Source organism: Cystoisospora suis (genome assembly GCF_002600585.1).
Source record: "Cystoisospora suis strain Wien I chromosome Unknown contig_843, whole genome shotgun sequence".
Lineage (NCBI taxonomy): Eukaryota > Apicomplexa > Conoidasida > Eucoccidiorida > Sarcocystidae > Cystoisospora > Cystoisospora suis.
The window spans coordinates 1-27,965 of record NW_027153644.1 but is presented as its reverse complement, the minus strand read 5'-3'; the positions used below and the strand labels follow the sequence as shown (position 1 = coordinate 27,965).

The following is a 27,965-nucleotide window of genomic DNA, read 5'->3' as shown; positions in this document are numbered from 1 at the left end:
ATAACGCATGAGAGCCTCTCGGCTCCGTTGGCGTGAACGTACTCGTGTCTTTTGTTGGCAAACGTCAAAGAGAAACACTTCGAGGAGCCACACGTTTGCCTTGTGCTAACCGTTGTATCTATTCTCGCCTATGTTCCAAGGCTCGTACGTAGTGGCGTCGGCTAGCCAATCCGAAGTGACGTCCGGTCCACTTCCTCGGCGCACTACACAAACTGCCCCGCTCCCGAATGACCCTGGACACGGTCCCGGTCACTACCTAACGAAACGTCGGTACAGTAGTGGCCCTTTCGTCACGTTCTGGGACGCGCAGCGCTAGAAACATGCCGTTGATCTGCACTCTCCCACCGCGGCAAAAAAGAGTAACACGCCCGGCGGCTACTGTCCGGCCCCCATCTGATCGTGAGAGGGTCGCTTCCATCCCGAGTTGCTGCCACTAACTCTCCATCCCTTGCAAACTCGATGAATCCGCTCCAGGAGCCTGTTGCACTGCTGAGCTGCCTGACACAGTTTCTCGAACCACAGGGACTGCGGATACAACGCAGTAGACTTAGAGGCCAGTTCTGGCACGGTAGCCCATCCGAAACCCGCGAGACGCATTTCTCCCGGCAACCCTATACCGAGTCAGAGCGACACGACGGAAGTTCCCGGGAGCTAGAGTTGCTGAAGATCCCCGCGCTACCCACAACGCTTCGTTGGCTATGCCCCGATGGTAACCCGTCATTTACTACACGCTGAGAGCTCGATCAGTCCACGGGGACAAACCGGGAATGGGTCTATCGGGAGCGCTACGGCGTCACGCAAGAGCATGCGGCCGCTTGACCGCGGGTCCACCGCTTCCACGGTGGGACTCCCGGCTGGCGAGACGCTCAAGGAGACGCACTTGCCGTACGAGGCGTCGCCGAGGAACCTCTGACCGTCAATTCGCTCCCGTCGTCGCGGTATCGGCCGTCAAGCCATATTATCAGTTTTATTTTTCCTGAACCTATTGAAACTATATTTCATATCTTGTCTTCAGCTATCTTTTTATTTCCATTCCAGACAAAATGCAGATCTTTTCAAAGCTTCTTTTTACTGTTGCCCTTCTTGGCGCGGCAGCTGGTTTAGGCACAGAAGCAAGCGAGGAAGGCAAACCCACCACGAAGCGTAAGTGTACATGAACTTACCGAGCTCGGCGTTGTTACTGGTTCCTGCTGCAGAAAGGTTTGTTGTATGGGTTTTCAAGGCGACTGCCGTTTTCTCCTTTCTGCAGTATGCACTCGACCGGGGGATCGGTTGACGTATGCTCGAACTGTGGATTTTGTCCGAGGTTTCATCGTGCGTAGCTCGGACACGTTTCTGCGCTGCGGAACCGTTTAGATGTCAATAGGTGATACGTAGTACTGTTGGAGCACAACCTAAGAAAGGAAGTACAAAATGCAGGTTGGAAAAACGCTTCCAATAAAGGGGTTCACGGGGCGGATAGCTGCCGCTTCGGAGTGTCGCAGTCGAAAGTACGCTGGCCCAGACTACAGTAGATTGTGCTGACGGTTGGGACCGTCGCTTGAGTGTCCAGTTCTGCTGCTGTTCACCTGATGGATACTTTTTCCACAGCAGATGGAGTTAGTTCCTCACGAGACGGCTAGCTTTCCGTGCAAGGGACCGGGTTGATAGCTAGAGAAAATGTGTTTTCGGTTGTGGCTGTTCTGTCCAGCAGACTGCATCTGCACGAAGAACTACGAACCTGTTTGTAGCACATCTGGGACGACGCACTCCAACGAGTGCATGTTGCAATGCGCCGGCGAAGAGAAGGAACACGATGGACCGTGCAGGGAAGGTAGGGAGATTTTCTGTTCTTTTTGCAAAAGCCCTTTTACGGCCGGCTAGTGGATCGGTAGGAAGTAATCAGTCACAGTGAATTGCGACGGTGTACTATCTGTTCGGAATGTTGGGAGTAAGGCAGCAGATGGTTGTATCTTCGGGGTAGTGGCTGTTTCGAAGGTACACACTGTCTGGGCGGAATTGCATTGGTGTTCTCTAGATAAGTCTTTAAGTTCGAGTATGTAGTGAAACATGCGGTCGTCCGTTTTTTCTTGATGCAAGGGTGGTCATTCGTGGGGCGGTTGTGTGTGTTGCGCAGGGCCCGAGCACAAGGCGTGCCCTCTGAACTTGAGGCCTGTATGTGGCTCGGATGGGAAGACTTACCCGAACGAATGCGTTGCTGAGGCGAACGGAGCCAGCGTGGTGAAGGAAGGTGCTTGCGATGGAGACGAAGAAGGAGAGGTTGGGAACTAGATCTGTCGTTTACGGCGTGGGCTCGACCGCGAATTTTTTCTTGTTAATGGTTTGATGGAGAGAGCTGAAGTGCTCTCCTACCCCGTTCAGGTTTTTAGGTGTACGTGGGATGAAGAAACGAGGCTGCTTGGCATCCAGGGTTTGAGTTGTTGCTGTGTGAATGGCATTGCATGCTTTGTGAGCAAGGGGACATGTCAGGAATCTTTCCTTGTTTCCTTATAAATACTGCAGAAGCATTTTGTAGGGATGGACATCGCTGTTGGAAAGCGGTAGCAACCCGTGAGGACGGCGCCGGAGCCGTTGCGGATAGGACTGCGGCTACATCGTGCGCCTTCCGTCCTTCGGTAGCAAACATAGAGAACGTAACCCGGGGTCCCAGTAGCACTGCAGCAAGGACCGAAGTGGTACGGATGTAGCAGAACACTGCGCCGGAACGGGGCATTACAGGTCCCTGGTACTAGGGTTAGAGGGTAGGGTGTGGAGAAACCATGTAGTTGTTTTGAACGGGTCAGCGGACATAGTTTCGTTAGTACAGGTAACTAGAGAGGACCAGAAGCTACGTAACACAACGATCAGTGACGTCATCACTGATTGGACTTGCTACTTTCCCGCGAAGGCAGTGGAAGACTAGGACTGTTAGACTACGCGTTCATTTTTGAGCCGCTCCGATGTAGGTTTGAAGAACATTCACTCCTGTCCTCTAGCCTGCAGTAATGGGTCACTGTTAGTCTGTCGGCACGTCTTCGGTCCTACAGTTCTGCTCTGTGAACGCATATCTCCGGCAGAACGGAATGCGACGCTGTACCAAGCGGCAGCAATGCTGTTGAGGGGTGACTACTGTGTCCTTTTCCTCTCTTCTGGGGTGGGCTGCGGTACAAGGAATCGACTATAGTTACAATGCGAGTTACATTCCTATGTCTCCGCGCTCGTCTTCCGCGGAGTACCAGTTCTCTTCGTCTGCGTAGGAAGGTTCGAGAGAGCTGACCGAGTCACACTCATCTTTTACTGGCCATGAGCGAGGGGCCAGCCTTGTGCAATATTGAGGATGCCTGAAAAGCAACTACTTCCGTTCACAAAGGTGGAAACAATGTTCATCCGGACAGGGAGGCTCCTGCCTGGAGAGCTCTCACACTCAGCCCTTCTCTTGAAGGAGACGCTACGCAATCCATTCGGGTGGATCTACCTGTAGGTACGATATACTTCGTTGTCCCAAGTACTTAGGGTTCAGCGCTGCATGCCTTTTCCCTTCAACGCGTTAGTGTATACGCCTGCTATCTCCTCCGTAGTCTCTCGGTGACACTTGCGTGAGTGACGTGTTCGATCACTTTCGCGATGCGCCAAGGCAAATGTCTCTCTTATCCACCCATCAAGTCAAGCAGGAGATCACGTCCGCCGGCGTATGTCAGAAGAGTTTGAGAGAATCTTCTCCATATGGGTGTGAGGTATATCTCCTTTGTGCTCCAGCAATGACTGGAGCCTGTTCTTCATAACTCACTTCAATCATATCAAATTCCTTAATCAGTTCTCTTTCTTCTTCATCTTCCTCTTCTTCATTTCCCCGTTGTTTCAGATTCCTCTTCTTTCTTCTCAGTCTCTCTTTCCCTGAGAGTGAACATTCTCCGTCCATCCTTCTTGTTGTCGAAACAGAATTAGAAAGAGGTCGCCAGATACGTACCCTAAAGAAGTATGTAGGTTTCGACACGCACATGAGTGTCTTTCTCTCTGGCTTATTCTCTTCATTCCTTTGTCTCTTCCTTTTTCTACATTCTTCTTCTTTCATCAGTCTCCTGTTAGTTCCGCTTCTTCCTTCTTTGACCTCTTCATCTTCTTCCTTTCTACTTTTGTTTGATGAGGCGGTGGTACTCCCTGCCATCCGATGTGAGCAACAAGAAGCAGAGGAAATGAATGACGGAGAACCTTTTCCGTGAGGCTTCTCTTTCCCTCCCGAAGGGACCGAGCGCGACAAAACTTCATTATCCTCTTCATCTTCTCTTGAGTTCCCGCCTTCATCCTCTTCTGAATCGCTTATGATGCTAATGATATGTGGAGGTTTTGTATTCGTTTTAGCATTTTTGCTATGCTTTGGACGACTACCAAACCTTCGGTATTGTTCTTCTTCTTTCTTCGTCTCTTCTTCTTTTTCTTCCTGTCTTTCTTCCTTCAATATTTCAGTTGCTCTAAGGTCATTGTTTCTGTCCCCACATCTGCGACAGGCTCTTCCCTTCCTGTAACTTCTATCATTGTGGCGAATAGTCAAGTGTTGATCATTTTCACTAGAATTATCTTCACCGTCGCCACTTAGAATCTCTACCGAGTTTCTCCTCTTTCGTTGCTTTTCTCGATCTTCTTCTTTTTGTCTTTCTTTAACAGAAAACATGAACGACTTCGGTGTTTTTTGATTTTCTCCGTCTCCTTGTATCTTACTATAGACCGAATTCTCATGTTTCTCATTCATCATGTGATCTGTCTCCAGTCTCTCGAGCTTCACTTCGCCGCTACTTTTCTTTTCGCTCTTATTCTCATCGTGTAAGTGTAGGATCTTCTCCTCTTCTTCTGTTTGCGACGACGCCGCGGTCGAAACAGAAGAAGTCGATGGGAGGCTAGAGATTCTTTTCTTCGAGTCATTCATATTCTTCGTGGGACTAGGATTCTGACTCTGAGACTTGGTATTCTCATCTCTCTTCTTCTTCAGACGGTAATAGTAGGAAGATGTCGACACCGTAGCTGTCTGATAGTTGCGCATATCACTGCGAGTGTATACCTCAACAATATCTCCTTCACACACCCAGACTTCTTCAGGTAAGAGGATGATGGACGTATACCATGAGTCCGTCTCTCCACATCGAAATGTTCCGAAGTAATGACCAGGGAAAATCTCGACCTAACAAGAATTAATGAGAAAGAGAAACCAAAAACAACGCGGGGGGGAAGAGATAGACGTTATCACACATCTCTCTTCAAGAGATGACGGTGATGACATAGGATAGCATAGAAAAGGAGGAGTTCATCATCTTCCATGATCGCAGAGAGAAAGACAGAGAAAGAGAAGTATCTTTAGCCTATGTAGGTATAGCTAAGTACAATTTACATCTAGAGATACATATACGTATATGGATGGATAGACGTGTATGTCTACTTTTGGGACGGGAGGAAGGTCTAGGAACATGATGGACATCTGTAGAAATTCGAGATGTTGTGCTGTTGAAAAGACGCAGGAGAGACGCAAATGTCTATAGGTTCGGAGAAAGACGTTTACTCTGTGGCTTTTCCAGGGTGTATGTTTGTAGATCTGATTGAACGGGGGTTGGGTGTATAGACAGACAGGGGGTGTATGTTCGAAAGAACATCACCAGGCTATCAGAGTGAAACAAACAATATGCCAATCTTGTTTTTCCTTGTATACTAAAGAACGAACTGTCAGTTCCCCTCTTCTCTCGATAGATAGGCTGACGATAGATAGACAGACAGATTAAAGATAGACAGATGATTGCATAGTGCACTGGCTGCTTGTGCATATACTATGTATGGCACCGTATTTTGGCTGCGTCTCTCTGTCTCTCTTTGTCTATCGATTCTCATCCACGTTGTGACTTCAAGGCATCAAGTTTGGGTTGTATCGCTCATTCATCAAGTCCGCCTGCTCAGTACTTGTTTTCTTCACCGTTTTGACTTTATAAAAGTCCTTTTATTCAACACTGGAATGCATTTCCCATCGAGGTGTCTATACACTTGGCAGGGGGGCACCCATTGTATACTACTTACCCGTATGCACGCAAGAAGACCAGCGAGGTAGTCGTCACGACGAATCGTGAAGGAGAGAATTCTCTGTTGGTCTAATTGAGGCTCGAGATCTTCTTCGAATCGAAGGCATTCAAAGGCTTTCATTTCATCTGATAAGTTCAAGGTGTTGAATCGTAGTTTAACAGACTGAAGTAAAACTCTTGAAGGACTAACAATCGTTCTTTCCTGTCAAAGAAGAAAGAAAGAGATGAGATGGTGGCAATGATGAAAATGCCACATAGGAAAGAAAGAGCTTGTAGGAAAACAAAAGAAGAGAAGACAGAACAGGAGCGGGGTGGATCATAGAGATCTTCTCTGTACATACAGAAAAGACGAAAGAGAGAGACGTCCTCGCGAAGGATTCGACCGAACACAGGAGCGAGGAGATCTCAAGTGATACTCCTTTGCTTTATCTCTTGTCTTTGTAGAGGAGTTCATTAGACAAAAGAAGTCATCTCACCTTACGTATATATATATATATACATACACCAGCTTCACAGGAGTTCGTTGCTTATGTATGCGTGGCTATGGGGGTATTCAAGATCTAGAAGAAGGCCTTCTGTTGATGCCACTGTTTTCAAGAGGGACAAGATGTGATAGTTTCTTCTCTTTCTTTCTTTCTTTCTACGTCAGGGTGAAGCTAACATACACAGACTCTCATTACCGTGTCTATGAGTGCATGCATGTCTGTCTATCATCTATCTATCTTATACATTGAGCTTATTCGTACCTAATACTTTACTCAACCGTTGCTCGAGGAAGTGAGAGAAAGCGAGAAATGACGTAGAAAAGGTTCATCAGTCGATTTCTGTTTTCGTTCTCCAGTGTACATACACTATGGTGACATATGTTGCAAGACACTGAGGCGTCCCTCGAGTTTCATTTGGATGAGATGTAGGGAAGGGATCTTCACTTTGTTGAGTGTAGAGTAGAGCGTTGTAATGAGAAGTTTATGTATGCTTGAGAAGTGCGAAGAAGAGGGAACGTACAGGATAATCTCTAGCAGGATAGAGAAAGTGCGAAGGTTCGGGAAAGGCCACAGGGCAGATGAGAGACTCAGCGACGTAGGGGATGCTGCGAGGTCTATAGCCAAGCTTTCGATGAAGATCATAAAGCACATCCGCTACACCTGTATAAACACAATGAACAAGAAGAAGAGAGAAGAAAGCAAGAACAACGAAACTGAAAAGAGACGGGTTATGCAGAGATGTGAAGAAAAATATATGGACAAAAGAAGATAGAAAGATGGATGCGAAAGAAGGAGGAAAGTGAAAGGAAGGAAAGACGAATCGAGTCTCCAAGAAACACGCAAAGATCTGGACCTTCTCTATGACAACCTGGGAAGGGTGTAGATACACACGTACATAGGCGCAGCATACATATAAATAGATCTATAGATGACAGACATATACACCCCCTACCCAAGCGTAGCTACATTTCATGTTAAGCTGGGAGAGCAGAAGAAGGAGGCGTACGTGAAGGTCATATCATGTTGTGAAATATAGAAACACAAGATTACGGAAAAAGAAAAGGAACGCAAACCTAAGAAGGGCATCAGGAGACTGACAGGTAGTAGAAGTAAAAGTATGTTGAAGAACATACATCCTATACAAGCATAGATGTCTGTTTTGTGACTGTCTTTCCCTCTCGATCTATTTTTATATTGTTATATCTCTATGGACATGTATGTACGTACACTTGAATGTGACAGGAGGGGCGTCGACTCGTCCTGGAGATCCGTCAGTTCGAGGAAAAAACGTGACGACTCAACCCAGCCCTCGAAGATAGGATATTTATGATAGGTTGGCTGAGAACGTCCCTATCTACCCTTCGTACCTTCCTGGGAAGCGAAATCTCCAAGAATTTCATGAATGACGATCTCTGGTTCCTTCATCCGAAAGGCTTCTTCTGGAATGGCCTTTGAGTGCCCATACACTACATCTATTGTCTCGTCAGCTCCAAGAACTTTCACTAAGCGTTTCGCTCGTTCATATGAAGGTAACGAAGCTTCAACTGCGAAGACAGAAGATGCCCCGGAAAACGCTGCGTTGAAAGATAGCAGACACATGGGCCCTGTCCCTATCTCTAGGACCCGTCGTCCAGAGACAAATGGCTTCCCAGGGTTGGATGGAGACTCTCTCCATGAGATAGCCTACAAAGAAACACGAAGCCACCAAAGAAGACTGGTGTAAGCCTAACAAGTATGCACAGAAGATATATAGACTTCTCAGTACCGACAGGCTATGGATGTATGTCCCTATGTATGTACGAATACCTACGAAGACGTGGGTGTATGTGGAGGAGGTGCCCCAGAGAGATTCGTAGGTGAGTACACATCTCTCCAGAATAACAGGCCTCTCTACAGACATGCTCGCACAATGAGATGAAGCCTAAAGAAAGAAATGAAACACATCCCCCCAAGTGGGAAAGAACAATCATGAAATTGTCTTTCGTCTTCATTCTCTCGAATAGAGAAAACCTGTTCTTCAATCATTCACAGTATTAGGATGGAAGACGAGGACATGAGATACCTGCCATTCTACACGACGACCTGCACCATATCTTCGTTATATATGTATATACATACCTATGTATACATCATATATGTACGTGTTCTGTCTTGAAACGACGTTATGTAGGGCTGCTCTTCTTCATACTCCTACTCAGCGAATGCATGGGACTACCTTCGTATGGTAACGATAGCGCTATGAGTAGGTGACGCAGTGCTTCCAGGTTAGAGACAGCTAAGCAGAGCTACGCAGGGGTAAGACAAGGGACTAGCCTCACCCAAAGAAGAAGGGAGGAGCTCCGCTGTCAAAACATGTCTGGGTGTCCTTCTATACGAATGAATGAGATGGTTCATGTACGCAGTAAGCACGGCACCTCCGTGGAGATGAGAGATGTACATATACTCTATAGAGAGGGATAGATACATCTCTATACTTCTATGGAGATTCTATCTCATGAGACTCTCTCTCTTCGGGGAATGAAATCTGCAGACTTCCCTGCCTACATGTATAGACCCGTATATAGTCTGGAACAAGAACCTAGTTCATCCGACCTCTTTACATGAAAATCACTAGGAAGATCAATAACCTACAAGAAACCCCCCCCCCTGGGCGAATCGCTGAAGTATAAGCCTGATCTTTCGTTTCGGAGTGAAATATATCTCTCTGGTTAGGACGCAGAATGCAAAAGACGTTTGTTTCTCTCCTTACTTGTTGATACTGTCGCACTCGATCAGCGTCGCGTATCATCGCCTCATGGTTTTCTCCAGCAAACTGGCCACAGATAGAGAGGGTATGAACCTCTTCTGTATTATTGACAAGGGTAGGTGTACATACACCCGAGCGGATAAGAAAGTCGATCTTATCATGAACACTCATATTGGGTCCATAGGCAGATCGGCGTTTTGGAGCGGTGATCACGGGTAATCGAACTGTACTTCCACCACTATTTCCTCTACAGCAACTGTCAAGACCTTTCTCACTTCCTAAATCACAAGATGTTGTTGACTTTGTTTTCAAAGACAGAGAAGATTCATCGACTGCTGGTGACAGGAAGTTCTTGGACTTAGAGAAGTTCTCCCCTTCATCCGAAGACGTAGGGTCAGACGATGAAGAAGACGAACTTCCATCTGAAGAGGAAGCGGCATGAGCTGTCGAAAGAGAAGGGAGAGAAGAAGGAGAAGAATGACTATGAGATGACCCGAGGCCTCTACGACGCCGGGTCCGCTGTTGAACTTTTTTCTCTAGACGTTGATCGTCCAATGAGATATCATCATTATGACAGCCTTCGCTAACTCTTGTAAAAGAAGTACTACTTCCTCGGCGAAGACCTGAGCGACGACGGGTATCTTGAAGATGAGGTGATGAATCTACATTCTTAACACCTCTTTTTCTAAGCACTGCTCGTCTGAAAGGATCATCCCGAAGTAAAGATCGACTACCTTCCCTTGAAGAAGAATAGCTGTCTGCTTTACACTGGCGAAATCTGCTTGATGAGTTAATCCTTTTCTCTCCTTCGCGAGAAGACAACCGGCTGTTACCTGAAGAAGATGGTAATGATGAAGGATTCTTGACAGAACTCGTTGATGACCGCAGATGACGCCGCGCTCTGTCACTACAGCTGAGAGGAGGGGGTACAGACCGACCACGGGGAGGAGCCAAACTGCTGACATTTCTTCTGCCATCTCCTCCTAAGGAGGGGGCCCGACGGCGCATGATGATGCTTCCGACAGACATTCATGAATACTTCAAGCTGTGACAACAAACCAGTTGTAGACACCTAGAGGAAAGGACCGAAGCCAGGGAGGAGACTAGGGCGGCAAGTCTAGGAATAGAAAGGCAAGAAGAATGGAGTTGCTGCTGCGGAAGGCTGAGAGGCTTTAGTGAATGAAAGAGAGAAGAAGGTTTAGTTGAAGTGATTCATATGAGAAGACGGAGCAGGCCATGTTGCCAGTCAGTCAATCTTACCAAAATCATCTCAAAACCGCACGCTCCGTGATGTGAACGTGCTGAGGAGATGCGGTTGATGAGCGAGGAAACAGAAGAGCTCACTTAGACAGGGACACACCGATGAGGATGAAGAGGGAACGCGGAACTTCCGTGTGCTACAGGAACGACTTTCCAGGAGTCGCACGACTTCTGAGGTGAAGCTAAAAAAACGGACCGTAGCAGTCCTGACTAGCAGGGGGAAAGAAGCAAGAGGACCAGAAGTGACGAGAAGGCAGTGACGAAGACCAGTGAAGCATCGATCTAGATCCGTATATGTTTCAACGTTGTAACGGAGGAGTTTCGGTGTCTCACACTTACGCCGGTGGTGTGCGTGCCTGAGAGTACAAGACAGTTAGAAAAGATAGCTGAACTGGGGGTGTGGATCGCCAACTAAAGAAGGACATTTACTGAAGAGCACGAATAAGCATGACAAATACGAAGACATGACCTAAGTCTCTACAAAATCATCGAGTTCTCCTTTGTCTGCGTGTCCTGGATAGAGCCTGACACCTCCCCGTAAAAAATCACGCGTAGACAAGGGCGCTTCTAGTGGCGAGCCAGCGCACACGAAGCTTCAACGAAATCGGTTCTTAGCGTAAGAGATCGCCAACAGAGGTGGGGTCTTTCTGAGCTACAGCCCTTCAGAAACAGAGCTTTCTCGTTTTCTCTTCTATCCTGTCTTCTCGCCGCCATCGCCGTCCGTCGGGGAGTAAAGCTGCCTGAAGGGGAGAGACCGCGGGTGGGCCGCCGGCCAGGAAGATACCCGTCGATGCATGCTGTCGTTGGTTTAACCTTAAGGAATCACGACGCGGGTCAAGAGGTGTGAAAGGACCACTGCTATGGTGAAGTCCCCCATCCTGTCTAGACCAAATCTAGATAGCACCATGAGGTCATAGTCTAGTGGACTGTGTCTAGATCCCATGCGGTGCATGTGCTGCTCCGATTCCCGTGGATATTCGTGTCTTAGGACGTACAATGTCGGTCAAGAAATTTTCCCATTGCCGTGCTTCCGGCCTGTTTGTGCCGAACAGATGCTGCACTAATGCGGCCAGCGATGGATGGGCGGTCTGGGTTTTCTTGTCGACAGTAAGGCCCCCAGGCTTCTCCGCAAGCCGGCAAGTCGCTCACGTCGCATTCTCTACGGACCTCCAGTTAGGCACGACACTGAACCACACCAGCTGGCCCTGAAAGTCCCTTATCCTACGGAGCTCTGCCCCCCAGAAGAGCAGATTCGCCGTGACAAGAGAAATGTGGTGAACTGTCTGGTCTTGTGGGTAAGTGCGAACACTCTTCCTTTGAGAGGCTCTCTCTCTGTCGCGGTGAGCCATCGGATGGAAAGCGAGAACTCACTTAGAAATGCCTCGGTGTAGAGGACGGAGAACCGGCGGGCAGAAATAAAGCTTGCCGGACCTCGGTAACAGCTACCGTCCTGCTTTTGGATACACAGCCTGGTCATGTAACTTTGCTGGTCCCAGGTGCAGATCACGGGTAGCATGAAGGTCTAATAGCAGTTTCAGGTGTACGAAGGTCTGTAAGATATCTGGGGTGGCCCGCACCATTAGGAAAGACATACTTCGGAAGCACGCGTTGCTGCTTCTCGAGGCTTGGATTGTTACGCGAAGCCACTCCGATTGCCGTCAAATCAGAAAGTCCACCCGATCTCCTTGCACGAAAGATCCGCACGTGGATGCTAAGGACTAAAGATGCCTCCTGCCACCTTTTTCCCCTCTTGAAAGGTCGCCTCGCTTTGTCCGGGACGGACAGGTGGCCTCTTGGGACACGACTCCTACGGACTGAGCTAGCTACAGCGATAGATGCGTAGTTAGTTGGACGAGCGTCAACGGCAAATATCTCGGTTCCTGTCTTCCAACAGATGCGGTTTTACAGTAGCAGGATGAACTCCGAGAAGGCCATGTGATTGTTTTGTTATAAACTTTGTCCAGGTTGGGCTTTTGTGTGAACGAGGGTCTTTTCGTCTTTTCTCACCCCGGGCACAGCATAAGTGGTAAAGCTTGGAGAAAACAACAGGCCAGCCATCGTTGTGTTGGCGTTGGCTGAGGTGGTGTCGCAGATTCGTCTGTGTGGCCAAGCCTTTCTGTGTTTTAAGTGGTCGCGCTGGCAACGAAGGACAAGTCCTTCAAGACTTTTCTGCTTGGGGGCCTGCCGTTTCTTTGAGCCCAGCACTTGTCTTGATCAGTGATAGCTGACAACGGAAGTCGCGCCACTCCCCTTCTATTCCCCGCAGAACAAACCTGCAGCGCTCGAGGTGAGGAAAACCTGGATGGGGTATTAGTGGTCTCAGTAGGAGCTGTGAAAGACAGGGTCGTATGTGTGGCGATCAGATCTGCTTAACAGCCACCCGGTCCCTGTCCTAACCGCTAAGAGAACTGTCCAGAGCGCAGAGCGAAGACGCCCCCGGTCTCGTTAAGAAGATTCAAGTCCACTGCAGCACCATTGTCTGCATACCTACGCTTGTGATACTGCCTCTCTCATCAGCTGTCAGACTGCACCTTCGGCCAAGCTTGTGTTCCTGTTGCACATGAATAAGCCAACGGAGTGTTTGTGCGGTTGTTTTGCAGCAACCAACATGCAGCCTGCAGAATGTCAACCCCCCTTCACGGGAACAACGTTGAAGTACTGTCGTTGTGAGGAAGCTTGCGACGACAATGGAAGTGGCCGGGAAGTCGGGCGAGGAGGAATCTCTTTGCCAAGGGTTCCTGATACACCTCCGCCCGGGAGCTGTCTTGACATCAATGGTGCTCCTCGACGAAAAGTCGTGAAGTTCCTGCAACCGGAGGACCAGACCCTGCAAGGATACTTTCAGCCGAGGGCCTCTTCGGGTAGGTACGAGACAACGCACACCCACCAGTTCCCGGACGAGACCTCGCCGCAGTCCGAGCCATACGATTACCACTGGAGATATCGGGCAGTGGTGCATGTCGAACCGCTGGCAAAGCAAACTTCGAATGAATTTGCGGTACATACCGGGGTCGGAGCAGCACCGATGGAAGCAGACTATCCCTTCCGCTCAGGTTCACAAACAGATGAGCATATCTTTTCTCAGCCCACTGCCGACACCTACCAGTACCGCAGTTGCGAGGAAAGACCCTTACGGAGAGAGGACGAGCAGCCTCAGCTAGGATTCCTCCACCATGCCGAGGACAGGTTGAAATCTGTGAGCCGCTTCCGACTCTCCGAGTTCCAGGGCGACTGGCGTTCCCGGGGGGTTTCAGGATTGAACATGGAGTACAACAACAGCTGCGACCAAAAGCCACAAGCTGAGTCAACTAGACTGTCACAGGATAGTTATTCACCCTTGTCCCGTTCAGTAACGGCGGAAGACCCAGCTCCACTATTCGGATCACGCGATGGTTCTGCCTACCGACCCTGCTACGCTGGACATCACTCCAATCAGGCGGACACGTGCGCGAGCACAACCACTACGGGCGACGAGTCAACAGCGTCTGCACTTTCATCAGATAGTTCGGGTTCCCTCCAAGCTGCCGACACAGTCCAGTCGGAGCCAGCGGCCGTCCAGGCGCCTGTTGGTACTCATAGACGTTTCCAGGTGCAACCAGCTCGGCTGAGACGAGCTGACCAAGACCGCCGAGTCGAGATGCATGCCGCCGAGATCTCTCGTGAGCTCGCACTACTCCAGCGGCGGCAGGTAACGCTCAGCTGCAAATCGGCAGTACCGCTCTCCACGTACAAGAGGCCTGAGGCCAGGAATCGGCTTTCCTTCAACTGAAGGTGTGCGGCTTTCTTGATCGAACACAGCAACAAGACTGAGCGGGCCTGGCGGGTGAGCGTGAAGGGCGGTGAATGCCGGAGCATTGCTACGTCTGCTCTATCGTTGTCAAGTCCCTGTGCGCTGGTCTCCGACACTGGAGGACCCTGTGTTCACGGTGTAGTTGCATTTAATTGACGAATCTCTGCGCGTTGAAAACTTGCGTGCGTGACTGAGACTGTTTCAAATCTTTTTTTTTGTGCAGTCCGGCTGTTGGCACTATGTACGTAACGGTCGGCGTTGCTGGCTGGGTGACACCACTTGGTCCTTGTTCCGGGAGCTTCCTCTCCATGCTGAGCATGGGTTGTTTCATTGTTTTAATGTCCATGGCTGCCAACGTAGGGGTCTCTCCACCACCGCGATAGTCAGCTTCGCATTTCCCGTGCTACCTCGGGTCCGTTCCCAGCCCCCACTAGGCGATCGACTCCCCCTTTTGGCAGCCTGTTGATAACCAATTGTCATGACTGCTTGTAGCCTACGGACTTAGTGATTGTGCCTACTCGCCTAGCATACTTATTAACCGCTGGTACAGCGGGGAACATCAGTGCAGCAATCAAGTACTGAAACACTTCCGTCGCTCATTCGAACACCCCTACACTCAGAAACTGGAGAAATCACTGCATACGAACACGCCCGTACAATGCGCACATGCCGAGTCTAGCAGTAGGTAGCTAACTCCTTGGAGACGGCAACTCTTAGCTGTTTATCGGAGCTCACACGCCCGTAGAGCGGCCACGCCTCCGTTAGCGGGTAGTCTGTGGGAGTGGCGCCCCTGCCCTAGCACCGACGCCCGGACGGATGGGTGGTTCGCGAGGCGTGATCAACGGTTTGGGGAGTCTAGGCGAGAGCGGTTCAGTGAGTGTTGGTCCTCCGTCAACGGTGGCCTGCTTATCGTGTACAGAATCGGAACTATCCACGGCGAGCTAGTCTCACTGGACATATGCAGTAAACCTGGAACTCAGGTTGAATCTCAGTACAAAGCCACACTGCCCCCGCCTAGCGACCCAGTACGAACCCAGCGACACTCGTGAGCCGGGAGACGTTCCCGTATACGCTAAGAGGGAGCATGCCTGTCACCGAGTGAACGGTGTCATGGTGCTAGGAAATAGTGCTAGGTGGCCTGCGGCCCCACAGCGAAACTGCCCGGCTTGTTGCTTAGCTTTAAGCTGAAACCTAATGCTTCAGTAATCCGGTTTGGCTGGGGCCACCATCGTCTCTTCGCTTCCTAGTGTCCGCATTCCGGATCAACCCCTCACAACGTTCCTCGATCAGAGTTGACGTTTCTTCTGTGGGCTACGGGCGCAGACGCAACCAGGCAGTCATCCTTTTCAGGGGAAGCAAACATGGAAACACGGAAGGCCCAGGTGGTCTTTTTACTTGAGACACTCCTGCTTGGACAGGCGGTCTTGTGTCTTGCAGAAGAGACAATAACGTGCGAGTCCGGGACTCAGTCCGCCTCAGTCTCTCCTGTCGTGCCCTCGGTGACGCTCAAGTGCTCTGAGACTGAAAAACTGTCCAGCCGAGCACTTGAGATGAAGCTTTGCGCACACAAAGGGGGAGAGTGCACAGAGGACGCCGTTGCAAATGCTGCCAAAGTCTTGCAAAGCATAGGTGCCAGCGGTGACTGGTCTAACAACCGGCTGACCGTGACCCAGTTCCCGCAAAAGAACGAAAAGATCTCCTTCATCTGCAAAAAGCAGGACGAGGCCACATGCACAGTCGTCGTGAACATCCCCAAAGATGCTGAAAGTTGCAGCAGGCTAGAGGAGCAAGCAGATCTGAATCTGACTCTGGTGGAGAACGCGACTGTATACTTCCGGTGCCCGAATCAGGATAAGCTGAGCCCTGAAACCGATTCTCAGGCCTTTAACGGAGATTGCCAGGGGACTGCTGGAAAGCTGCCCGAGGGACTTGTGAGGAGAGAGAATAAGGATACTAAGGCCTATTCACTTACACTTGTAAAAGCTCCTGAACACGCAACGTCGGTTTGCTACAAATGCGGGGCGAGCGCGGCAGCTGCAAAGACTGCAGAAAACTGTTTCATCAAGGTCAGGACTCAGACAAAAACCCAAGCGACGACCCAGCCGCCCAGCGACCCTTCAACGTCCTCTGGATTAGCGACATCACCAACACCCATAACGCTGGCCTGCGGCATTGTGCTTGCCACTTTGAGGCGTACATGAGAACCACGCTTTCTATTCTTGTGTACCAACGCACACTGCCACACGTTCCCGGCCTTCTCCTTGCGGCTGCTGATTCGGTGATGTGGCCTGCTTTTTTCCGAGACTAGACTGCCTCTTTCGCGTCTGGGAGAAGTCTGATGCCGAAAGCTCGAGGCCTGTCTCAAAGCAGAATAATTCTAGCAGCTCCGCCTCGTGAGGAATGCGCCGGGCACGGCTCAGCGAGGACTGCCCATCCAGGAAGACGATGCACCCTATAGCTGCGCACGGCCAATAGTCTAGCACGGGAGAACTGGTGGTACCAGTTTCGCCCTCTGGCAGCTGAATGTGGTGACCCGGTTCCGCAGAATGTTGACTCCGCGGCCATTTGCTTTCCAGCTACGAGGAACAACGAACTACGTTGCTCTGCCAGCTTCGATTGAAATATCGGGCAGCGTGGGAGAACGCGGAAATATTTGACAAGGAAAATCATGTGCCCGGCGTTTTCGAAGAAATTCCTACAGACTTGAACGCCTGTGAGCAGTCTGTTTGCTAATATTGGTTTTGAAGTCAGCACATTTGGAACCAAAAAATCATCGCCCAACGCGAATACATTCATGTGAGCTTACCACAAAAAGTGTCCCAGAACCCTAGACCCTTTTATGGCCAACATTACAAGTCCGCCAATCTCTTGAAGTCGTCTGCCTGTCAGGTGAACCAGTTTTGTAGACTGTGTCAGTAGAGCCCTTTATAGTGCTGTTCGCTAGATTGCTATAGGGTGCTAAACTTTTCCAAAGGACGAACTCGCCGTCTTCTCCAGCAGCATGTCTCGGCGGAACTTCTTTAGATATTCCGGTGCTGGTTGCTTCGTCTCAGTGCAGTCAGAAGAACCAAAACTAACGAGGGGTCATTTCGTTGGGTCGAAAGCCAACGAAATGACACCTCGTTAGTGGATGGAGTGCACCTCAAACCGGTTTTGTATCCATGCTCAATCATGACGAGAACAAATATACAGATGGAGTGGAAGATCTCGCTCGTCATGCCCGGCGGTGATCCACATGGTCCTGTTCTTCCACAGATAACTATTCCTGCCTAGGGCGAGCAATGAGAAGGCACGGATGGGAGCTTTCATCCTGTGAGCCGCCGTGCGCAGGACACCAGGGTGCTTAGCTAGGCACACTCATCATGACCGAAAGGAGATCGCGCACAAAGGGCACTGCGTAGAGCGTTGGCGGGCATCTTGCCAGCTTGTGGCCACAGGATAGGGGCGCGTGGCTAGCGAGCTGACGAAACATAGCAGGGCACATATGCGATCAGTAAGCTGTGTGGTTGGCTAAAACCTGAACATATATCCGTGGAGACTACTCTTTATCGACCAGAAACAATTTACGGATAGCGTTGGTGTTGCGTTACATGGTCTAGCTATGATCTATAATAGGGCATGGAGCGTACACAGGGCGCAGAGCATCGTATGCTTTTTTGCCATGTGCACGTTGAGAGATTAGGCGGTCGTCCCTTTACTCAGCCGATATGAATGCCCCCCTCCCTCGGCAGTCTGGTCCTTTCTGTGCTAGCTCACGGCAGCAACCCTTTTTTGAGGAGCGCATGCCCGGAATCTTTCTCCCAGCTTGTGTCAGCCTGATTCCACGTGAAGAGGGCAAGTGAGCGTGCCTTTGTTACCTTACCTCTGCAGCCTCGCACCGTTTTCCCACTGGTCGAGAATTGGCTCTTGACTATACTTTTGATCACTGAAGGCTCTTGCGCTTCGCGTTGCTCGGAGGACCCAACTCCTCGCATGCACATGCAACACCTCTGCTTGGAACTCATTCAGACTGGGATTGCAGAGACCAGTTGTTAGCGCACTGATTCTCGTGATGAATCCACACAAGCAGAGAAGACAGACTACTGAAGAAGAGCAGGAGGACTTTACCATGGACGTGGGAGGTGATAAGCAGAATCGGCATAAAGGGTTTCAGGATAACTGAAAACTGCGGTACAACGGAACACATCGATGGGCTGAGCTTCTGTTTGTCGAACACCAGGAGATTCCCGGAGGAGAGCAGTTGTAGGGCATGTCCGCTACAGTCTGCATTTTTCCAGCTTCTTCCTTGTCTCTTTTCTCCGTCTGCTTTACTCGAGAACATCACACTCCGTTCTCGCCTGCGCTATGAACGCAGCGAGGATACAGACGAATCGACGACTTTGTTGCAACAGATCTCGCTAGCCTCCGCCTTTCTTCCCACGCTTTCAGGGAGAGCTATTTTTTTTTTCACTTTGCTTCTTTAGACTGGAGAGCTAACTTTGCGCGCCGCCAACTTCTGCGCCGGCTGCAACCTTTCTGTATGCACAGCTGAGGCAAGGAAAGTTCAGCAGCAGTTCGTATCTCCTTCATCGTATCCCTGTGCTTCTTTTCGCTTCCTTCTCTCCAAGTCTTACCCTCCTCAGGGGTCAACTGCACGCATACGAGGCAATTCACAAGAAAGACATTCACTCAGTCCTTTTCTCTAGTTGTCTGAAGCAATCGATTTCGTTCCGCCCGAGACTTCGTAGGTCCTCTTCACCTTTTCGTCCATTTTAAGGTCTGCATTTGGATACGAAGCTCTGCATTTAGTTCCAAAGGACATCAGAGGAAAATGATTTGCGTCGGGCCTATCTGTCTCCCAGTATGGCAACTCGGCATTATTGGGGCTTTCCTTCTAAAACCTCTAAAGGATGTAGCCATGCTCCTCTATTCACGCTGTTGCAAGCACCGGTCGGAGTGTACATACACCCCAAGTCCAGCGCTTGGAGAAGGCCATCTTGAGTTATTCCGACAATCAGATGAGGACTTGAAAAGAAGGGTAAGACACGCTCCGATTTTTCTCTTCTTCGATAAGGAATCGCATTCTTGCTTTCAGACATGTTCTCAGTCTCATCTCTTTAAGCTTCTTAAATCACTCAGGATATCATCCATGATTGATTTCTCTGCAAGGTGCACGGGAGAGAGTATGTATTTGCGGATGTTCCAATATGTGGAAACGGAGACTTCCTCGTCTGCGTTTCACTGGCTACGTCTTCACCTTGTCCTCGTAATCCGTCCCATTCACTTAGTTAATCCAACTTTTTTTCTGAAGTTCCCTCTTTCTCCCTGAAAGGTCTTTCCGCGTCTCTCCACACGTCCTCCCTATCAGAAACTGACGCACTTCCTATGTATGTCTGTATCGAACTCCCCTTCTCTCCCCATCTGTATGAGTATGTAGATATATATACATATACATATTTCGATCCCGTACACATGTCTATTTGCATGGGTATCTGTATACGCACCTCCTCGGCCGTCTTCAGCTCATCTTCAGATATTCTTTCTGTCCGTCGGGGAAGTCTGTTTGGCCGGAGTGTATGCACACCCGGGAAATGTATCCTATGATCCGTGAGCGGTTTTTCTTTCTGTTGTATGGTACTATCTCTCCTGTTGATTTCATGCATCTCTCCTCGCTCCGTCCTTTTACTGCATGTAAGACGTGAATGTAAAAGAGAATCTTTTCTTCTCTCTCACTCATAGCCCTTTGTGTGCTGTTTTCCTTACCTCTCTTCTCTTTCTGTTTTTCTTGTCCGCTTCCCAACAACAGCAGAAAGAAAGAGGAGATCATCGTGAACCAGCTGTGGTGTCTATACACTCGGATGATGAAATGACTTCTTTAAAGAAGCGTTTAATTCAAGAGGGGAAAACAAAAGTTCTTTTTGTCGATTTCAGTGCAACATGGTGCAGACCCTGTCAGGCGATCTTCCCTTTCCTTCAGGTCAGTTACTCTACTTATCAGAATTCATACATCTACATATATACCTATTGACACAAACATATGAAGAGCAATAGATATACACATATGTAGATTTAGATACTTATTATGCTCCTCTTCCTGCATATTCACTTACGCGCCTTGATATCTCTACGGATGTCAGTGTATGTATACATGTATCTGTATAAATATGAATGTATATCATTTCATCTGTATATTCTGCCCTATGTAGGGTATCACTCTTGGTTCTTCAAACATAGCTTGGCTCTCTTTCACTTGTTCACTCCCATCTCTTTTTAACTCGTTCCTAGCTTTCTCTCTCTCTCACTCCCATCACTCAGATTCCCGTCTCTTCTCTATCTGTGGAGACTGTTGCATGCATATCAATATATATATATATATATATGCTTCTACATAGCTAGACGTCTATCTGTGTATCAGGCGTGCTCACGTATAGATATGTGTAATAACCTGTCGCTATGGAAAGAAAAGAAGAGGGGACGGAGAGAAGACTAAAAGGTCGTGTCGATGCCTACATACGCAGGTCTTTACCCTCTCTCTGCCTCTACGAAAAAAGTAAAGAATTCTCCATCTCTTCTCGTCTCTTTCTTTCTCTTCAATTCTTTCTCTCTTCTCCAATCTTCCTTCATTCTCTCTGCATGTTGTCTATCCGTGCCTCCTCTTATCTATCTATCTACATACGTATAAAATACATCATTGATACCTTACATCCATTCCATCTCTGTTTCTTTCATCTTCTTTCTTTTCTCTTTCTCTCATTCTCATCTTCTTCCATTCTTTTTTTCTTCCTTACCTCCTCATCGTCTTCTTTCCCTTCTATATCTTTCTCATCTTCTCTTCGTCTTTATGAAAGACGCTTCATGTGCTCTACTCTTACCGTTGTCTGTATAGGCTTTGAGTGTTTGCTATGAAGGTGTCTTTGCTAAAGTCGATATCGATGACTGCCCTGATACAGCTGAAGAAGCCTCTATCCAAGCCCTACCGACATTCTGTGTTTATCTTCTTCAAACCACTACTGCGGAAGGAAGAGACCCAGTCAAAGAGGAGTGGAGGCTCATCGCAAGAGTAAGAAGAAGAAGAAAAAAGAACAAGAAAAACATTCCTATCTACATTCACTCGAGTTCTCCAGATACACGCACTTACACACAGATACACAGAGAGAGAAAGAAAGAAAGAAAGAAAGAGAGACGTATAGAGAGGAAAGGGACAGGTATCTTCTAAGACATACATATGATATGTGTATATAAGAGGTCCACATTTGACATACACCCCAAACACGAGGAGTCTTGATAAAGAAAGATGAAGTAGGAAGAGATGATCGTCTGTCTGTCTGGTGTTGCCAAGCTAGATGGTCGAAGCCGATTCTCTTTCTTTCTCTTCTTCTTTCTCTTTATGAAAACTCCCCTTGTGTAAGAGTCCTCGTCTTTCCATATATAGACTCTATTGCTCCTTTCCTCTTCTCGGGAAAGTCGTCGTTATCCAGTCTATTACCGAGAAGGAGGTCTTCTTTGGAAGGACAGATATCAAAGAGACAGACAGACAGACAGAGACAGAGACAGAGGTTTGGTTATTGTCGAGGTTGTATGATGTACATCCTATCATACTCCTAGCTACGTGGAGGGGGGAAAGGCCGGACTTCTCCTAAGATGTCTCTGACAAACCTTCTTCTCATATACACACGTGGTGAAGTCTTTCATATGTGGATCCATCAATCCAAGATAAGGATTCTATCTGAGGGTACAGGAAAAGAACATTTCCTATCTTATGATACTATCATTTCTCTCTTTCTCTAGCTTATCTCCCTTTCTCCTCTCTAGGTATCTATCTTTACTCTATCCACCTTTCATCTCTCCCTCTCGGAGTCTTCTGTCTCTCTCTATTCATCTCTTCATCCTTGTATCACCCTGCGTCTTCATCTTTCTTTCTTGCTTTCTTTTTAGGCTGTAGGAGCGAATCGCCGAGACTGGGAGAATTTAGTTGTCCTGCATGCAAAGCCAATCGGCCCAGCAAAGACAAGAGACCATGAAGGAAGTGACCTCGGTAGCGGGGATCTTCATGCGAAACACCAATGATCAACGTCTTTTGTATGCAAAGAACACAGGAAGAATCGCCCTAAGAAAGAAAAGAGGAAAAGAGAGAAAGATGAAGAAGAAGAAATGGACTGACAGGCGCACAACACAACAGGGAGGCAAGTTAGGCAAACCTACTGAGAGAGAACGGGAAAGAAAAAAGCGAAAACCGCAGCCAGAGAAATGATCGTCTCTATGATGAGGCTCCATCGTTATCTCAGCGTGGCTCTGAGACGAAGAAGATTTACGCGGAGGTAACACTCGTACCGAGAAAGCAGAGGCATTCTCAGCATGTCCAGGACTTGGTTTCCTCGTAGTAGACTAGAACTCAGTCTAACGAGAAGTCGGGATGACTCTGGAGGGGCAGAAAGGGGTATTCAAATACCCGCAGAACGTTAGCAAAGGAGACATGCGACAATAGAAAGAGAATTGACCTCTCTCTCGACTGGCGTTTAGGGAATGAATGAGAGAAAGAGAAGAAAAGAGCGCAAGAGTTACAGACAGAGTGCGACGTCATCATCCTCTCCACGACCAGGGATACATCTTCACCTCTTCCTCACACATTTCCTGAGATCTGGCCTTACTTCTATCTTTAATCTATCTATCTTTAATCTATCCATCTCTATCTATCTTCGAAACCTCTCGTTGTTTCTTTGCTGAGCTTCATGGGGGGAGGTTTCGTCTTTTGTTGCACTTTTTTCTTTTTTTTTTAACGAGGACAGACTTATCGTTCTTTTGCTTCAAAACCCTATGAAGACAAAGGAAGGGGAAGCAGAACAGAGGAGGTAAGGAGAAAGAGAGAGACACGCGCCAACATGAAAAGACAGTTGGCATTTCTCAAGAAGTCAAGCCTAGCACAGCTGAAGAAGCAGCCTCTCTATGTATATACATATCTACAAAGCACTCCCTATCATTTGTCTTACATCATCTAGAATGAAAGAAGTGCTCTGAGTGATTTTCAACCCGTTTTGCGAGAAGACATCGACCGAAAACGGATGTCTGAAAGACCCGTAAGTAGCTTGTCAGCTAGCGAGCTAGCTAGCCGTGTTGGTAGGGTAAGCTGGTCGCTGAGTGGATCGAGTATAATCCGCCCCGCAGCATCTCATCAGCCTCTGATACTCTCCGTCCGCTACGACGTCGGTATACCCATCGATATACGCGAAGCTAACAGGAAAGAAGCCACGTCAGTGCGTTGAGATGTGTGTACATGTCTCTGTATACATCTAGCTAGCTAGCTAGCGCCATAGGCAGAGCTCTACGCTCGCAGAAAGGAAGCGCCGAGTTTTTTTACTCTTGTGGGTTGGCTTCTCCTTCTTCACATCACCCGAATGAGAGGTGGTTCGTTGTAACACATATAGCTTTGTCTACATATATAACTAGTTAGCTAGCATGCAACTCCCTTTTGTAGTAGATCTCTCTATGTCTAGCCACCTGTCCTACCCTCACCCACATGGAAACCGCCAGACCAACGAAGCTTGATCAAGAGAAGAAGACAAGAAAAGCAGATAAGACATCCTTTTTCATCGTGAAGTCTGATTTTTCTATCTTTCAAACTAAAAGAGTTCCAGGAGGGAAAAAAAACAAAAAGCCACAAGCAAAGAAGAGATAGATCTCTTTCCCCTGCTGCATGGGCGACGAAAAGAGAAAGATCTATGACAAGCTCGGAGACCACCCACTCACAGAAATAAAATACATGGACGCGAATGTCTCTCTCTCTGTTTATCTCTTTCTCTTTCTCAGTCCATCAAGCAGATCCGAGCACGTCGATAGGACGCTTAGTCAACAAGAAACACACGAGAGGAAGATTCTATTCTATCTACAATCCATGGTGGATAACAACACACACATAATACACATAGCACACATGCAGATGTACGGAGACAAACAGACAGAGAGAGAGAGAGAGAAGTGTGGTAGATCGGTCGGGTAGGAAAGACAACGGTTTTCGCAGTTGACGAAGAGAGGCACACTTTTCTTGCTTCCCGGCGACGTGACAACAAGTAACTCGACGTGGAAGAGACAGAAAGAGGGAGGGAGAGACGTGTGTCATTCAGCCAGTCAAGGGAGAAGAATCGAGGGGAGGGGGGGAGGAGAAGGAGTGAAGAGAAGATATAGCACATCTCTATCCATACAAAACACATATATAGATACACATATATGTACGTTGGCTTTTCTCCACCATTCTCTTATATGCCACCGCCCCCTCGCTCCCCTCTGCCTTTCCCCTCCTCCTCCTCCTTCTCATCCCCTTCTTCTTCTCGCCCTATCAAATGACCACATGAAGTCATCCACGCAAATACACCCCTGCCCCCACCCCCACCCCCCTGTCAATCGGGAGGTGAGACGCTAAGAAGAAACGTAACCGGAATAGCAAGAAGACGAAGAACAAGAAAGGAAAGAAGAAGAATAAAAAGAACAAGAGCTACCCTCGAAGCAGTTCACACGAAAGCGAGAGAGCAAAACCCAAACGAACGGAAAAGAGAAGAAGAGAAACACACAAAAGTCAGAAAGTTCTCTCCACCATTCACACATTCTTCTTATTCTTTTTCTTCCCCAGAAGCTGCCTTTGAGAAAACAAGATTTACGACTTCTCTTCTTTCTCTCCCTCTCTTTCTCTCCTTCCTTCAATCAATCGCCCCTCAACCCACCTCTACGGAAATTCAGCAAACCCTCCAGCCCCCCCCTCCCCCCTACCGGCATACTTACTCACCCCTCTTTCCTTTACCGCTCAAGATTCTTTCTTTCTTTCGTTCTCTTTCTTTTTCCCTTAACTCCAGAAATCAGCAGCAGGAGCACCAGAAGCTGGAGATACACCTGGGGTATTACTATTATTAGGAGGGAGGAGAGGTGGGGGGAGAATGGGTCCCTGAGATAGAAAGTCCGAATCTCTTTCATTCTTCGCTTCTCGGGCAGCGCCGTATCTCCAGTGACGTAACATAGAGCTGAACTCCGCAGCTTCAGCTTCCCCAAAGATATCTGCATATTCTCCTAAGAGATGTCGTGTGAAATATCTCTCCTCGCATGGATACTTGACGATCTCTGGAAGCATCATAACACAAACAGAGAGAAACCATAACGAAAAGAAGAAGAGATTCTTTCTTATCCTCGAGAAGAAAAAGAAAGTGGGATTAGATAGAAAGAGAGAGAGAGAAAGATAAAGATGAAGAGAACAGACAAAAAGCATGTAGATGATGTATGTAGAGGTCCTGAATATAGCTAGGTAGCTAGGTATGTACATGAACAACATAAGAGATCTATAGCTACTATCTATTCATGCTATGGATAGACAGTCATAGAGAGAAAAGAAAGACGGCAGTTAAGATGAAGCAGTTCTTCTGTACACGACAGACGAAAGAAAGAGAGGAAGGGGAGAAGAAGATGACGAAAGAAAAAAGAAACACTAACTCCTTCTTTCCTGACGGACGAGCTATCCATATGCGTAGACACCATGAACCCCCCGCCCCCCCGCCAAGATACATGTACCAATAAAATTAATAGAACTAAGTAAACTACTAATACCTAGAACAGCTAAACCCTTCCTTTGATCAAACACACTCACTGTCCCACCACTCTAGAGACTTCTGATCAGGAATCGATTCTAACGGAGTCACCTATCGTTACAAGAAAGACGGAGAGATGCATAAACACCTTGGCTTCTTGATCTACACGCTCCTTCACGTCCCTATGATGTGAAAAGCCCATGACTGTTCTATACATGTGACATTCCTTCCTGGTGTATATACACGGAATCGGCACATATGGACCTTTCTTATACCCTTCTACCCTCTCATGCCGATAGATCCGACTGTCACTGAGTAAAATCAAGCCTATATAATGTACATCTCTACGTTTTCATGTATATGCAGAATCACATACTTCCTAAGCAGATGCTTTCCACGCAAAACATTGTCTGTACATACATAGATAAAACCGGCGTCACCTACATGTACCCGAAGAGAAAGAGAAAAACCTACGACCGACGATACAGCACGTACCAGCATGTACTGCAAAACAGATCTATCTTTGACCTGTCTATCGATCTTTAATCTATTTATCTATGTATGTATATGTATCTATACGTATAGGTACACATATCTATATCTGTATACCTGGGACGTGGTCTCCTCGATCGGCAGTATCGACAAGTCTCTTCTGAACCCGCGCCTTCAATCGACGAGCGAGAAGAGCTGCAAAGAAAGGTCTAAATCGATCTCGATGCTGAAGGGAGATGACAACCGACAGACCAGCAAGGACAAAAACCGAGTGATAAATATAGCCACTTTCTCCTACTCTAGGAAAAGACAGATACACGATGAAAGAAAGGAAAGACACCAAGAAACGAAAGAATAAGAAACTAGGAAAAAGAAAGAGAGAAAGACACCCTAGACCCCACAGATCTCACGCACGCAGAGTAAATGCTATCTATCACCACACACGACAGAATGCCGTAAAGATCTGATCCTCCATAACCCTATACATACACGAGGACATGACATCCAACACTCCTATCTATCTATCTATCTATCTATCTTTAATCTATCTATCTATCTATCTATGTGTTCGTGTGTAGATTCTTCATGCCAATAGATATGAGGTCTTCACATGACCGACGTTAGGTTGTTGTCACATCAGGACTGTCAGTACATAAACATCCATAGGAGTCAAAAACGCTAGCACGAGCCTCTCAAATCTTTCTCATCCTCTCGCCTCCTCCGCACCTAAACTCCCCCCCGTGCCGTACACCTCCATGAATCTACATATACATACACATCTGGATACATCCATATATGTATGTATATACATACACTCCCCATACACATCTTGACTTACACTGGCATCTCTACGCAGCGATCTGATACCATAACACAATACAAATCATACCAGCTGGACATTGCCACTTTGTGTTATCTCATCATATATATATAGAGAGAGAGACAAAGAGAGACAGCGAGATAGATACATACCTGTATACATGGACATCTCTCTACATATGGATGTATCTCTATAGGTGATCCCTAGTCGCTATTGGAGAGCAGAGAGTGGTCGCTTGCCGTACCTGCATAAGGGTATAGAGGAGATCTTCCCATCTGAAGATATCTTGCCGTTCAAACAACTGCTGCTGAGAGATAAACTTCTGAAAGAGACCGGCCTCGTCAAGTGTGAAGGCAAAATGTAGATAGAACTGACTGCATTCACTCCCTAGCTTTAACCAAGACGAAGAAGAGCCTTGAGAAGGCTGGTGGTAGAGGGGATCTTCTTCCTCCAAAGGATCAGTGAAGAGTCGTAGTTGATCTAAGAAAGTATTGAAGAGACGAGCGACGGTGCCAAGGAAAGAAAAGAGCTCATGGCCCCTCATCTTTAGAGAGAGAATGATCAAAACCAATCGTCGACTATCTGCTGGATTCAAGGGGTCCCACACCTGTAGAAACGACAAGAAAAGAAGATGAAGATAGAGAAGAAAAATACCAAGGAAACAAGATGAAAGAGAGAGAGAGAAAGAAAGAGACGAGGAGGAAAGACATCAGAGAAAAGAAAAGAAACGAAAAAGAAAAGGAAGACAAAACGGCTCAGACAAGGAAAACTACACGACAGAAAAAAGAAAGAAA

At 47.8% G+C, this 27,965-nt stretch overlaps 5 protein-coding genes across 5 annotated transcripts; 3 read left to right on the top strand and 2 right to left on the bottom strand.

Annotated features, from left to right (window-relative positions):
* The first annotated feature begins 446 nt into the window (after positions 1 to 446).
* CSUI_002013 (kazal-type serine protease inhibitor domain-containing protein) lies at positions 447 to 4,737 on the top strand. Its single transcript, XM_068062215.1, has 4 exons — positions 447 to 1,143; positions 1,691 to 1,813; positions 2,117 to 3,456; positions 4,055 to 4,737. The coding sequence occupies exons 1-3, from the start codon at positions 1,044 to 1,046 to the stop codon at positions 2,269 to 2,271; spliced, it is 378 nt and encodes a 125-aa protein (XP_067925796.1). The 5' UTR covers positions 447 to 1,043; the 3' UTR covers positions 2,272 to 3,456; positions 4,055 to 4,737.
* CSUI_002012 (uncharacterized protein) lies at positions 3,674 to 11,124 on the bottom strand (the record flags this gene model as incomplete). The annotated part of the gene is made up of 5 exons (XM_068062214.1): positions 9,270 to 11,124; positions 7,888 to 8,203; positions 7,041 to 7,180; positions 6,034 to 6,237; positions 3,674 to 5,152 (listed from the first exon to the last, which is right to left on the bottom strand). The coding sequence occupies exons 1-5, from the start codon at positions 10,293 to 10,295 to the stop codon at positions 3,674 to 3,676; spliced, it is 3,165 nt and encodes a 1,054-aa protein (XP_067925795.1). The 5' UTR covers positions 10,296 to 11,124.
* Positions 9,042 to 14,681, top strand: CSUI_002011 (uncharacterized protein). The gene is made up of 2 exons (XM_068062213.1): positions 9,042 to 12,813; positions 13,127 to 14,681. Exon 2 carries the CDS (start codon positions 13,135 to 13,137, stop codon positions 14,293 to 14,295), a length of 1,161 nt encoding a protein of 386 aa, XP_067925794.1. The 5' UTR covers positions 9,042 to 12,813; positions 13,127 to 13,134; the 3' UTR covers positions 14,296 to 14,681.
* A 3,412-nt stretch (positions 14,682 to 18,093) lies between these two features.
* Positions 18,094 to 23,117, top strand: CSUI_002010 (thioredoxin domain-containing protein). Its single transcript, XM_068062212.1, has 4 exons — positions 18,094 to 19,333; positions 20,102 to 20,272; positions 21,182 to 21,355; positions 22,231 to 23,117. The coding sequence occupies exons 1-4, from the start codon at positions 19,127 to 19,129 to the stop codon at positions 22,360 to 22,362; spliced, it is 684 nt and encodes a 227-aa protein (XP_067925793.1). The 5' UTR covers positions 18,094 to 19,126; the 3' UTR covers positions 22,363 to 23,117.
* Positions 23,118 to 23,871: 754 nt separating this feature from the next.
* On the bottom strand, positions 23,872 to 27,829 carry CSUI_002009 (uncharacterized protein). The gene is made up of 3 exons (XM_068062211.1): positions 27,416 to 27,829; positions 26,469 to 26,577; positions 23,872 to 25,398 (listed from the first exon to the last, which is right to left on the bottom strand). The coding sequence occupies exons 1-3, from the start codon at positions 27,713 to 27,715 to the stop codon at positions 25,127 to 25,129; spliced, it is 681 nt and encodes a 226-aa protein (XP_067925792.1). The 5' UTR covers positions 27,716 to 27,829; the 3' UTR covers positions 23,872 to 25,126.
* Between the last annotated feature and the right edge of the window lie 136 nt (positions 27,830 to 27,965).

Excerpts from the sequence above, each read along its gene's own strand:
- CSUI_002011 (XM_068062213.1), top strand. The coding sequence starts at position 13,135 with ATGCAGCCTGCAGAATGTCAACCCCCCTTCACGGGAACAACGTTGAAG.
- CSUI_002010 (XM_068062212.1), top strand. The coding sequence starts at position 19,127 with ATGATTTGCGTCGGGCCTATCTGTCTCCCAGTATGGCAACTCGGCATT. Across the intron at positions 19,334-20,101 it reads ATGAGGACTTGAAAAGAAGG|CAGAAAGAAAGAGGAGATCA; the intron begins GTAAGACACGCT and ends TCCCAACAACAG. Across the intron at positions 21,356-22,230 it reads AGTGGAGGCTCATCGCAAGA|GCTGTAGGAGCGAATCGCCG; the intron begins GTAAGAAGAAGA and ends CTTTCTTTTTAG.
- CSUI_002009 (XM_068062211.1), bottom strand. The coding sequence starts at position 27,715 with ATGAGGGGCCATGAGCTCTTTTCTTTCCTTGGCACCGTCGCTCGTCTC. Across the intron at positions 26,578-27,415 it reads TCCTCTATACCCTTATGCAG|CATCGAGATCGATTTAGACC; the intron begins GTACGGCAAGCG and ends ATCTCCCTTCAG. Across the intron at positions 25,399-26,468 it reads TCGAGGAGACCACGTCCCAG|AGATCGTCAAGTATCCATGC; the intron begins GTATACAGATAT and ends TGATGCTTCCAG.
- CSUI_002013 (XM_068062215.1), top strand. The coding sequence starts at position 1,044 with ATGCAGATCTTTTCAAAGCTTCTTTTTACTGTTGCCCTTCTTGGCGCG. Across the intron at positions 1,144-1,690 it reads AGGCAAACCCACCACGAAGC|CAGACTGCATCTGCACGAAG; the intron begins GTAAGTGTACAT and ends TGTTCTGTCCAG. Across the intron at positions 1,814-2,116 it reads CGATGGACCGTGCAGGGAAG|GGCCCGAGCACAAGGCGTGC; the intron begins GTAGGGAGATTT and ends TGTGTTGCGCAG.